Source organism: Podarcis gaigeae, assembly GCF_964106915.1.
Source record: "Podarcis gaigeae genome assembly, chromosome: 8".
Lineage (NCBI taxonomy): Eukaryota > Metazoa > Chordata > Lepidosauria > Squamata > Lacertidae > Podarcis > Podarcis gaigeae.
This window is the reverse complement of record NC_139684.1, coordinates 14,574,337-14,586,575: the sequence shown is the minus strand read 5'-3', so window position 1 is coordinate 14,586,575 and position 12,239 is coordinate 14,574,337. Positions and strand designations below refer to the sequence as shown.

The following is a 12,239-nucleotide window of genomic DNA, read 5'->3' as shown; positions in this document are numbered from 1 at the left end:
TTTTCTAGGCTCTGTGGTTTAACCCTCAGCGCCACACGCGTCCCTCTACTTATGTAAAAACACACTAATTTCCAGACCATCCACAGGCCGGATTTAGAAGGCGATTGGGCCAGATCTGGCCTCCAGGCCTTAGTTTGCCTACCCATGGTTTACACTGACCGGCAGCAGCTCTCCCACCTGAAGATGCTGAGGATCAAACCCGTGACCTTTCTGCGTACGAGGCAGCCATTAACCACTGAGCCACAGCTCTCCCATCCTGTTTCATACCCAGGACATACATGTGAGTCGAGTACTTTATTGATATTCTTTAAAACGTCCCCTTAAAAAATAAAAATCCAATGATAACTTTTAAAATGCAGATATACAGCTTCGGAGGAAAGGTTTCTTAGGCAGGGACCACAACCAGCATCCAAGATCCGTAGGGACACTGAGAGAACTCCAGGTGAGGTGGGTTCAAGCTGTTCAGCAACCCTTTCCTTCTCTTCGGGGTGTTTTCCTCCTCTTCTACGGGAAGTTCGGGCCCACGATGATGCTGCTGTTGGCAAGCTTTCCATAGTCCACGCCGTGCTCAAAATGGATGTGGCGGACTCCGCTGGGGTAGTTGCGGAAGATGTACACAGTCTGGAAATTTGGGATGGGGAGGGAGAAGGAGTTTTCAACAGAGCACAGCAACAGGCGGGTGCAGCTGTATTGAAGTAGCACCGGGTGTCAGACTTTTTGCACCTCCTTCACAACTTTGCACCCGGGACAACTACCCCATTGCCCCCAACCCACCCTCAAGCTAGACCACTGCTGAGCACAGAGTGCCGGATTTACAGATAAGCTATAGCTTAGGGCCCCCCTCTCCTGGGTTCCCCCCCAAAAAAAAAATTAAGGAAAAACAACAACTGGATGTACATTTCCAAAATATAAGATAAAAAACAAATAAAACCTACATACAGCAACAGTGTTGTGTGTTGTGTGGGCTCCTATGATGTAAGTAATGGGCCCCGCCTACTAGCCTGCTCCCTAAAATATCACGGGTTTGCTCATTTCTATATACAGTGGAGGCTTGGGTTGCGAACGTGATCCGTGCGGGATGCATGTTTGCAACCCGCATCAACACACAGGCGGGTTGCGATTCGGCGCTTCTGCACATGTGCAAAGTGTGATTTAGTGCTTCTATGCATGCGTGACTGCCAAAACCCGGAAATAACTCATTCCGGCACTTCCGGGTTTCAGCGGTCTGTAACCCCCCAAAAAGGAACCTGAAGCGGCTGTAATCTGAGGCGTGACTGTACAGGGTGCCTACATTCTGCATGGACTGGTTGCATGGCAACATGCAGCATGCAGCTGCAGACTGTAGACTGCAGTGCAGCACAGTTGAATGTAGGTCAAGCTGTTGTACCTGTTATCTAGCGTTATAGCAAATATTCTACACAAAAAACAGCAACAATTTGTTGTTGACAAAGGACAGCTGGACATATAAAGGGCCCCATTACCTTCAGTAGCTTAGGGCCTCATCAAACCCAAATCCTGCCCTGGCTGAGTACTTCCCCTGCCTTAAATCCTGGGTTTACCTTTTTCCAGTTCCTTGTGCCGTCCTTGATTACCTCCCCATTCGAGATATAGCAGGTATAGAGGGCTTTAAAATCTTCAGCCAGCAGCTTCACGGTCAGTCTGTAGTTGTAACGAGGATTTGGGTAGAGGACATCAGACCTGTTGGGGAGAAGAGCACAAGGCAAAATCAAGCCAAGAGTAAAAAGTATCCCGGCTTCCCAGTCACTGGCAGAGTGAAGACAATATCGTAATTTCTGCTTTATAGTGTGCAGATGACAAACCTAGACAGCATCTTAAAAAGCAGAGACATCACCTTGCCAACAAAGGTCCATATAGTTAAAGTCATTGTTTTCCCAGTAGTGATGTATGGAAGTGAGAGCTGGACCATAAAGAAGGCTGATCACTGAAGAATTGATGCTTTTGAATTATGGTGCTGGAAGAGACTCTTGAGAGTCCCATGGACGGCAATAAGATCAAACCTATCCATTTTTAAGGAAATCAGCCCTGAGTGCTCACTGGAAGGGCAGATCCTGAAGCTGAGGCTCCAATACTTTGACCACCTCATGAGAAGAGAAGACTCCCTGGAAAAGACCCTGATGTTGGGAAAGATTGAGGGCACAAGGAGAAGGGGACGACAGAGGACGAGATGGTGGGACAGTGTTCCAGAAGCTACAAACGTGAGTTTGAGCACACTGCGGGAGGCAGTGGAAGACAGGAGTGCCTGGTGTGCTCTGGTCCATGGGGTCATGAAGAGTTGGACACGACTAAACAACAAGTGTGCAGATGAAGCCCAAAGGCTGAAGCAAAACCAGCTGCTTTGGAAGCACTTGCGGCACCTTCGGAAAAAAAGTGGGGCATATCCAAAGCAGACAGCTCATCACACATTGCACTGTGAGGGTGGGGTTAGACTAGATGACCCTTGGGGTCCCAAATCTACAATTCTATTATATTTCAGGCCTGCTACAGGAGGGCAGTTGTTTTCTTTCTGGCCACGTAAAACCAGTCATTTAAAAACACTTGGATTTATATCTTGATTTTAAAAACCACATCAATTTGTTTCTGATGTTTGGTTTGAAATCGGTATCTGCTAATGAATATGTTAGATTGTTCTTTTGCAAACCACCCACACTTTCTCCCAACCCATATTTTGAACGTTTTGTGTTTCAGTTAATTCCCACCCACCCCGGGTCAGAGAGCTTTTCTCACTTTTCCAGCCTTGCCAAAAATCTAGCCTTACTCACGGAACTGAACTGAGCAAGATAAGCAAAGCAAAATCTCTCTCTGGATTTTCCACGCACCTGATAAGAGAGTAAGATCCAGTTTTCCACAAGGAACAACGGGAAAAGCTCTCAGACCCGGGGAGAAATTAACCTGTATGCCAGTGTTTTCCAAACTTGGGCCTCCAGCTGTTTTGGGACTACAGCTCCCATCATCCCTAGCTAGCAGGATCAGTGGTCAGGGAAGATGGGAACTGTAGTCCCCAAACAGCTAGAGACCTAAGTTTGAGAAACACTGTAGTGCACAAAATGATTTAAACGCAAAAGCGTGAATGAACTCATCGGGGTTTCCTGATGACCTAACGGTCAGGGGTACCTTTACCTTTAAGCGGGCTGTAAATTTTGCTAAATAACCCTTGGAAGTTCAGGATAAATCCTCGAACATGCCTAAACAACCCTGGTAGGGTTTTTTCCCCTGCTACTCAAGACCTACCAAACCCACCCATCTGGCTGGGAACTGTAATAACAGGACTAGATGGGGGGTTGATCCTGCAAGCTCTTCGGAGGCCATTTCCAGAACTCACCAATCCTGCACCACGATATGGGGTGTCACGTAGTCCATCAACTCATCCGTGTAGCCGTGGTCCTTCAAAGTGATGCGTTGAATTTTTGTGTCGGGCCTGAGATGTGAGGAAGGAAATCAAAGCCATTTCAAGTGCAGTGGTACCTTGGTTCTCAAACGCCGAAAACTCAGAAGTAAGTGTTCTGGTTTTTGAAAGTTTTTCGGAAGCCAAATGTCTGATGCTATTGCTTCCCGAACACCTGCACCTATCAGAAGCTGCACCTTGGTTTTCAAACATTTCAGAAGTCAAATGGACTTCTGGAAAAGATTAAGTTTGGTGCTTTTGTTTTTGCTATTTATTTTTGGGGGGGAGTTAAGGCCTTTTTGGTTAATTTGTTTTTGTGCCTTTGTGCAACCCAGTTCAGCTGCTGATTGATTGATTGATTGATTGATTGTGTGACTGCGGAAGTGGATAAAATCCCCCCCATCCAAACAATGACTATCATCAGTGCAGGTAAGAAAAAATAATAATTTTAATTTGTGCCATCTACAATACTGTTTTCTTTATTTTATAGAACAGTACATCGATTATTGCTTTCAGTTTATGGATCAATGGTCTCGTTACATAGTAAAATTCATGTTAAATTGCTGTTTTAGGGGTTGTTTTTAAAAGTCTGTTTTGCATTACTTTCTATGGGAAAGTGTGCCTTGGTTTTGGAATGCTTTGGTTTTGGAACGGACTTATGGAACAGATTAAGTTTGAAAATCAAGGTACCACCATCACCAGCCCAGCTTGTTAACTTTTTGTGCCCTTGGAGACTGGCAACTGGCAGCCCATGAACCCAGTTCAGCCCTCAGAAGGCAGCCTGCACTGCAGGGGAGAGGAGGGCAGCAAGAAAACCAGATAAGCCTTCCTGTGGTCCTTCTACTGCCACCTATGGACATCTTTCATTTTACTCTCTGCTTCTGCTGAAATAGCCCTTGATGGGAGAAAAGGAGACTGGATCTTCCTGCCTTACACTGAGTCAGACCACTGACTGGCAGCATCTATCTATTCTATCACAAGAATAGTCTCTTCTAGAGCTACCTGGAGATGCTGGGAATCAAATTCAGGACTTTCTGCATGCAAAGCAGGTGTTCTCCATCTAACCTACGTTCTTTTCTCTAAGGTTCCAGTCCTCATGGAGGAAGGGCTGCCTGCTGAGTCAGACTATTGGTCCACCTAGTTTTATATTGTCCACTCTTTGACTCTGGCTGCAGCTCTCAAGGGATTCCTAGAAGAGTCTTTTCGCTGCCCTACCTAGAGATGCCAGGGATATAGGTTGGACCTTCTGCATTCAATGCAGGTCCTCCACTACCATGTGACCGATCTTCTAAATCCATAGCCACATTTGAGGATTTGCTGAACTTATAACAAGGTCCTCACCCATTGAAGGCAAAGAAACATGTTGTGACGTTGTCATGGGGGTATTCGTCTGCTAACAGCTCCTCCACACCCCAGCAGTGCTCCTGATGCTTGTCGATTTCCCAGTAGAGAAATTCCTCTGTGGGAGAAGGAAGAAAGGAGGGCGTAAGAACTTTAAAAGAGGACAATGGCCCATCAAGTCCAGAATCCTCTTGCGTGCCAAGGCACCTGAGCCACAAAGTTCCCAGGAGAACAATAAAAAACACTGAGACAGAGCATTTTGGTTTATGGTTTACCTAAACGGCCTCGGGTCCTGTATACCTGAAGGAGTGTCTTCACCCCCATCATCCAGCCCTAACACTGAGGTCCAGCGCCGAGGGCCTTCTGGCAGTTCCCTCATTGTGAGAAGTGAGGTTACAGGGAACCAGGCAGAGGGCCTTCTTGGTAGTGGCACCTGCCCTGTGGAACACCCTCCCAGCAGATATCAAGGCAATACACAACTGTTTTACTTTCAAAAGACCAGTTGTCTTTTGAAAGGCAGCCCTGTTTAGGGATGTTTTTGATGCTGTACAGTCATACCTCAGGTTTAAGTAGCTTCGGGATGAATATTTTCGGGTTGTGCTCCGCGGTGACCCAGAATTAATGGAGAGCATTACTTCCAGGTTTTGCCGCTCGCGCATGCGCAGAGGCTCAAAATGATGTCACACACATGCGCGGAAGTAGCGAATCGCAACCCGCAGACGTGTGGACATGGGTTGCGTTCGCTTCAGGATGCGAACAGGGCTCCGGAACGGATCCCGTTCGCATCCAGATGTACCACTGTATTGTTTTTAATATTCAGTTGTGATCATGGTATCTCCCCTGCCAGGTAAGTATTGTTTTTAATATTCAGTTGGAAGCCGCCCAGAGTGGCTGGGAAACCCAGCCAGATGGGCGGGGTAGAAATAATAAGTTGTTGTTGTTGTTGTTGTTGTTGTTGTTGTTAAATAGGCCACAACTTTATTGGTTACCAACGTGAGCTGTCTGGCTTAGACATTGGGGTGAAGCCAGGCTATATCTTGACTCCTGCCCATCTGCAGGGAGTCCATAGAAGGGTAAACCACTGATATGGGGGGCCCAATAACTTACGTCAGATGGTGGCACCACCCTGAGGGGTCCCCGTAGGGGCTGTGACATGGCCCTAGCCCATGCCCAGGCTTTGGACAGTATTCGCGAATCCCTTTAACAGGATACCCTGACTGAGGAGGGGCAGGCGAAGGAAAGAACACCCCCTGCAACCAAATGGAGGCCTAACCTCACAAAAGTCGCAACGATTGCTACGAGACAGGCGAAAACCAAATGGCCGGTACCAATTTGCTAAGTGGAAAAAATTCCGACCCGGCCCCAACAACATGGCGACCGACGATTCTGGCTTAGATATGCAAGGTCATATCAGAGCAAAGCATGAAAACAGGGTGGGTGGGTATAGTGGTGTAGAATGGTCAGTTGGTACCTGGGGCAGAACTTGTTTTCTGTCACCCCCTCACATTGAAATTCCCCCTCCACCACCCCCCATCAAAGAAAACCGCACAGGCAGCAATCCATTGTAGATACCGCCTTCCTCCTTTGTTTTGACAGATTGGGGAAGGCTCGGGTGGGTGGGCGTTGCCCAGTTTTTTTAAAAAAACTCTGCACATTTATGTTTCACAGGGTGCGAAAGAAGGGCTTTGCACATAGCTGTCAACCACCCCTTATTTGGTGGGAAAGTCCCTTATCCCAGGGCTGTGTCCCGCTGCTGTCCCTTATTGATGATGTCCCTTAAATTTCCCGGGTTTCAAAGGAAGCAGCTCCTCTCCCTCCCTCCCTGCCGGCCAGGGAGGAGGGAGGCTCCAACTGTGTTGCTTGGCTGCGTTGCTCACCCAATAAGGAGTCTAAGAACGACTGGGGGGTGGAGCTTGCATGCCTTGTGCTGATCAAATCTGCCGCATTGCCTGGGGACTCGCCTTTGCTCAGCGCTTCCCAGCGGAGAGGTGACGGTGGTTTTCCTTGCTGCATCCCCTTTGCCGGGTTGCTGCGCTGTGGGAACCACCGCTTGAGGCTTCATTTGGCTGCTGGCTGGGCTTTCTGCCTTTGGCTTGGAGGGGCTCAGAAACTGAACATACCTGTGCTTGGAAAATCCCTTATTTTGGCTGCTGATCCCTTATTTTTGAGGCTGCTGGTCCCTTATTTTCAAATCTGTAAGTTGACAGCTATGGCTTTGCACCTTTATACAATATGCATGTGTGCTTGGGCCCAGGGTCTTTTGCCTCACCATCCCCACTACTGACTCCCTGTTGCTACTCAGCCTCAAAAAAAGTATAATTCATTGGATTCATTGGAAAAAAATCTAATAACCATAGGCTAGCAGCCAGGGGTAGCCATCTGCCACCGAACAGAGACCCACCTTTGCCGAAAGGATTCCGGACAATATTCTTCTGCAGCTTGCAGAGAAGGTAGAAGACCTTCCAGTCTGGGAAAGGACTGGTCAGCATTTCAATGGGGTAGCAGGCCCGTCTGCACTTGTCTTTCCACTGAGCGTTCAAGGAGTCTACCAGGTCTCTCCACCAGCAACACACCCAACGGAAGCAGCGGAGCAGGTGCCACGAGGGGAAGAAGTCAAACACATCCAGCAGGATCTCCAGAGGCAGGTCGTTGATGGACACCATCTTCCGCAAGAGAAGTCTTGACCGAGAGAGGTTTTAGAGATGCAAAATAAATGCAAAGGCAGGAGACCCGGGCTACTCAGACCCAAACCCGCTAGGAATCAATAGGGCTTACTCCTTCAGAGCGACCTGAAGTTTACAGCATGTTATTCCCTGAAGGAGAACTACTTGAAAATGATTTATATTTAACTCCAAGGGTAGTGCTGTGGGTTAAACCACAGAGCCTAGGACTTGCCGATCAGAACGTCGGCGGTTGCAGTGCTCATTTCACTTTCTTAGCCAAGGGAGCTAGCGTACAGCTTCTGCGTCATGTGGCCAGCATGACTAAGCCACTTCTGGTGAACCAGAGCAGTGCACGGAAATGCCATTTACCTTCCTGCCGGAGCGGTACCTATTTATCTACTTGCACTTTGACATGCTTTCAAACTGCTAGGTTGGCAGGAGTAGGGACCGAGCAATGGGAGCTCACTCTGTCGTGGGGATTCAAACCGCCAACCTTCTGATCAGCAAATCCTAGGCTCTGTGCCCACAGCGCCACCCATGTCCCTCTAGTGAAGGTTAGAATCTTATAAATAGAGGATTCTATCATTGAGCTAGTGGGGGGGGGGGGGAATCCCATAAAACAATAATGTTAGTGGCCTCTTAAATCAGCATCTTAAATGAATGAATTAGGGTACAAGAGGCTAGGCTCACTTTCTAAACTCACTTGGGCTGATACAAGGCCTAACTAGATGCAGGATTTTTTAAAAACACAAAGCAGGAGCCCCAGCTGGGGATCACCTGATTAATTAGGATCCCACAAGGTGGAGCTGAGTTTTAACCCTTCCTTCTCCAGCTTTGGTGGTAATAAAAACAGCCCTCAAGCTGCTGCTTGGTTTCAGGCTCAGATTGGTATTATCAGAGCTGGTCTAACATTATAATTAACACGGCTACAGGACAGGAAGCCAGCAAAACCTTTTTTTCCAGATCTTTTTCCAAAAAAAAAGCAGCAACTTTGACTCCTCCTCTAATTGAAATCTTTCCACTCCAGCTGGTCATAACAAGGATCTTGGTAAAGTTTGCTTTCTTCCTCCTCCCTCCCAACCTTGTTTCCTTTTGTGCTGTGTGTATTTTTATTTTTTAGTCTTTTTAAGCATGAGGACAGTGCCTTCACATTTCTGAACTACATTCACAAGCCCCCCCCCCTTTTTTTTTTGCTGGTGAGCAGAATAAAAATGGTTCAGATAAACAAACACACACAAAGGGAATATTAACGGTATGAAAACATGCTTCTCTGTATGGGAACAAATTAATGACCGTTCATGCAGGGACTATTGCAGCTGTTTTAAAGTTTGGAGTTTACTCACTTGGCGCTCTGGAGGGAAATAGGAACTAAAAACACATACCCCTTTAAATATATTCCACTACAGCTTAGACTCCCCAACCTGTTTTTCACACACAACCTTCATTTTATTGCTAGAGGGAACAAAAGTTTTAATGCAAAAGTCTTTTGCTAACAATGCCTTGCATCCAATATTAGTCCTACTCAGAGTGGAACTAATGAAGTTAACGAACATGCAATCCAGCATGTGGCGGAAAAGGTGGGATATCAATGCGGTAAATAAAATAAGCCCTAAAAATTCATCCATGCTGATGGCAAATTCAAAATACAGAGGTTCCCCTAAATGCCACCAGCCTTTTTGCCTAGCCCAGAGATAGGCTGAATTCAAGCGAAGGAGGAAGTGAAGAGTCACTCTTTACATGCTCAGAGACCCTATCACCAAAGTGTTGCTGCCTTGAGGTTCAACCTTGTAGCTAGTGGACACCTCTCAGCCTCCTCCCAGCCTTACCTCGGTTAAGAAAAGGAATGACAGCGTCCCAAGCTCTCTGGAAAGACAAAACGAAGGACGTTTCCGTCTCCGCCCCGCTCAGCATGCAGGAGCAGAAGGCGGGCAAGATAACCCAGGGAGGCGTCAGAAGCCAGGCGCTGCCTCCTTCCTAGGCGGGGCGGAGAAGGGGAACCCCAGCTCATTTGCATTCAGTGACGCGTCTGCAACGTCACGCCCCTTCCAAAAGAAACTTTCCCATGCCAATGGCAAATCAATGATAGAGAGTTCAATCGCGTCTCCCACCAAGATGGCGGGAGAGGGATTTTGCATATATATGAATTTCCTTTTTCCTTTTTTTAAATTTTATGCCTACTTTTCAAGTTTATACATTTCACTAATTTTACATTTTTTTTTAACATTTCAGAACTTGACTTTCTTCCGCCTCTTTCTGCGGTTCATTAAATTTATTTTGAATATCCCCTGCATATCCAAATTAATTTGATTTGCTCATTTATTCATCTACTTCAAATATATACTCTTATAAAACTGCAGGTTATTACTATAATCCTGCCAGTGATCTTATCTGTTTACGATTTATCTGTAAATATTCCATAAAACATTTCCATTCTTTTATAAAAAAAAGTTTGTTATCTTGAATTCATATTCTTCCAGTAAGTTTCGCCATTTCTGCATATTCCATAAGTTTTTTTTATCTATTCTTCCTTTGCTGGGACTTCTGTTTCTTTCCATTTCAGGGCAAGTAACAATCTAGCCACTGTGGTCGCATACATGGATTTGATTTTCTGTAAACTTTACCCTGAGTTTTTGATGATATTTCTTTTATTTAACAAAATGTGCATACCACTTGATTGTAAGAAAGCCTAGCAGTTTACAAGAAATGTGACCAGGTTTTTTTAAAAAAAAAAATCAGTTAAAAACATGTAAAATCAACAGCAAAAGTGATGTCAACATCTATGTGTCTGGATAGGCTTGTGTGAACAAAAAGGTGTTTAAGCCTTAAAGGTAAAGGGACCCCTGACCATTAGGTCCAGTCGCGGACGACTCTGGAGTTGTGGCGCTCATCTTGCTTTACTGGCCAAGGGAGCCGGCAGCTTCCGGGTATGTGGCCGGCATGACTAAGCTGCTTCTGGCAAACCAGAGCAGCGCATGGAAATGCCATTTACCTTCCCGCTGGAGAGGTACCTATTTATCTACTTGCACTGGCGTGCTTTCGAACTGCTAGGCTGGCAGGAGCAGGGACCGAACAACGGGAGCTCCCCCCCGTCGCGGGGATTCGAACCGCCAATCTTCTGATCGACAAGCCCTAGGCTCTGTGGTTTAGACCACAGTGCCACCCACGTCATTTAAGCCTTAAGAGTATATATTTAAATAAGATGAATAAATGAGCAAATTGTTAATTTGGATATGCAGAAGATATTAAAAACAAATTTAAGGAGCCACTGAAAGATGGGGAAGTCAAATTTTGAAATGTCAACAAATATTGTAAAATTAGTCAAATGTATAAACATGGAAAGTATAAATAAATAAATAAATTTGTGCATTGCCACTCCAAAAGGTGTTTAAGCCACACACACCCCAAAAAAGTACAGAGGAGGTGCCTGGTTGATGTCAACAGGCAGGGAGTCCAAAGTGAGTGTTACCGCATCATCTATTTCTCACAACTAATTTTTTTTAGTACATTGCTGTTAGACAATTATGTTAAGAGAAGTTAACGACGATTATAATTCTTGTACGGACTTGGTGTACTTAGTTGCTGCATGACAGGCAGGTGTTCAACCAGGTAAGCTTCCCCTGTCATGGTGGTAATAATAATAATAATAAGAAGAAGAAGAAGAAGAAGAAGAAGAAGAAGAAGAAGAAGAAGAAGAAGAAGAAGAAAAAGAAAGAAAGAAAGAAAGAAAGAAAGAAAGAAAGAAAGAAAGAAAGAAAGAAAGAGGTTTCCCCAGCCACTCTGGGCAGCTTCCAACAGAACACTAAAATACAACAACCTATTAAACATTAAAAGCTTCCCTAAACAGGGCTGCCTTTAGATGTCTTCTAAAAGTTTGGTAGTTATTTTTCTCTTTGACAACTGGTGGGAGGGCGTTCCACAGGGCGGGTGCCACTACCGAGAAGGCCCTCTGCCTGGTTCCCTGTAGCTTGGCTTCTCACAGCGAGGGAGCCACCAGAAGGCCCTTGGAGCTGGACCTCAGTATCCGGGCAGAACGATGGAGGTGGAGATGCTCCTTCAGGTGTCTTCACTGTGGCATTGTGGTTAGGCTGCTGAACCAGGACCTAGGAGCCCAGGGTTCAAATCCCCATTCAGGCACGAAGGTTAACCTTGGGCCAGTCACCACCTCTCAGCCAAACCTACCTCACAGGGTTCTTGTGAGGATAATACAAAGGGACAGTTGTGAGCACCACCATTCAGCTCTTTGCAGGGAAGGCGGGATACTAATTTAATATGGAAAAAAAAACCTCTGATGATGTCTCTTGCTTGCCTACATGGGGAATAGAGAGCAGCCTGCAAGTGTATGGACAAAGGTAAAATTTGCATTCGTGGCTCTGCCCCTTTGTCTCTGGCCCCTCCCATCACAGGCATGAGGTTTCCGGAAGGGAATGAGGTCCTCAGGCTGAGTAGTTTTCATCAGTGCGGTACCACTTTATTTCCTCTAGAAATCTGAATACTTCCTCACTTTCATTTCTTTATTCTGCTTGCATTCTGGATAGCTCAGTTGGCTAGAGCAGTGTTTTTCAACCACTGTTCCGCAGCACACTAGTGTGCCACGAGATGTTGCCTGGTGTGCCGTGGGGGAAATGGAAAAATTCGAAAGATTTTTTTAAAAAATGTCAAATTTTCGCCCACTAGGCGGGCACAGGACTGTGTCCACCCTATTTTCCATCCATCCTGGGTGGGGATCATATCGGATGGGATTGGACGAGAGCGGACAGGCGGTCCGCTCTCATCCGATTCCCCATAGAGAGCAGAAGGGCTCTGACATCTCCCTCTCCGCACACAGTGCGGAG

General features: G+C 46.2%; 1 protein-coding gene across 2 annotated transcripts; it reads right to left on the bottom strand.

Moving 5' to 3' along the window:
- Positions 1–275: 275 nt before the first annotated feature.
- On the bottom strand, positions 276–9,337 carry LOC310849726 (F-box only protein 44-like). Of its 2 annotated transcripts, XM_083750363.1 has the most exons (6): positions 9,234–9,337; positions 7,146–7,407; positions 4,745–4,862; positions 3,341–3,436; positions 1,560–1,698; positions 276–621 (listed from the first exon to the last, which is right to left on the bottom strand). In XM_083750363.1, the coding sequence occupies exons 2-6, from the start codon at positions 7,405–7,407 to the stop codon at positions 505–507; spliced, it is 732 nt and encodes a 243-aa protein (XP_083606489.1). In that variant the 5' UTR covers positions 9,234–9,337; the 3' UTR covers positions 276–504. The 2 variants fall into 2 exon arrangements, with proteins under 2 accessions (XP_083606489.1, XP_083606490.1); XM_083750364.1 differs by lacking the exon at positions 9,234–9,337 and having other exon boundaries at positions 569–685; positions 7,146–7,509.
- Between the last annotated feature and the right edge of the window lie 2,902 nt (positions 9,338–12,239).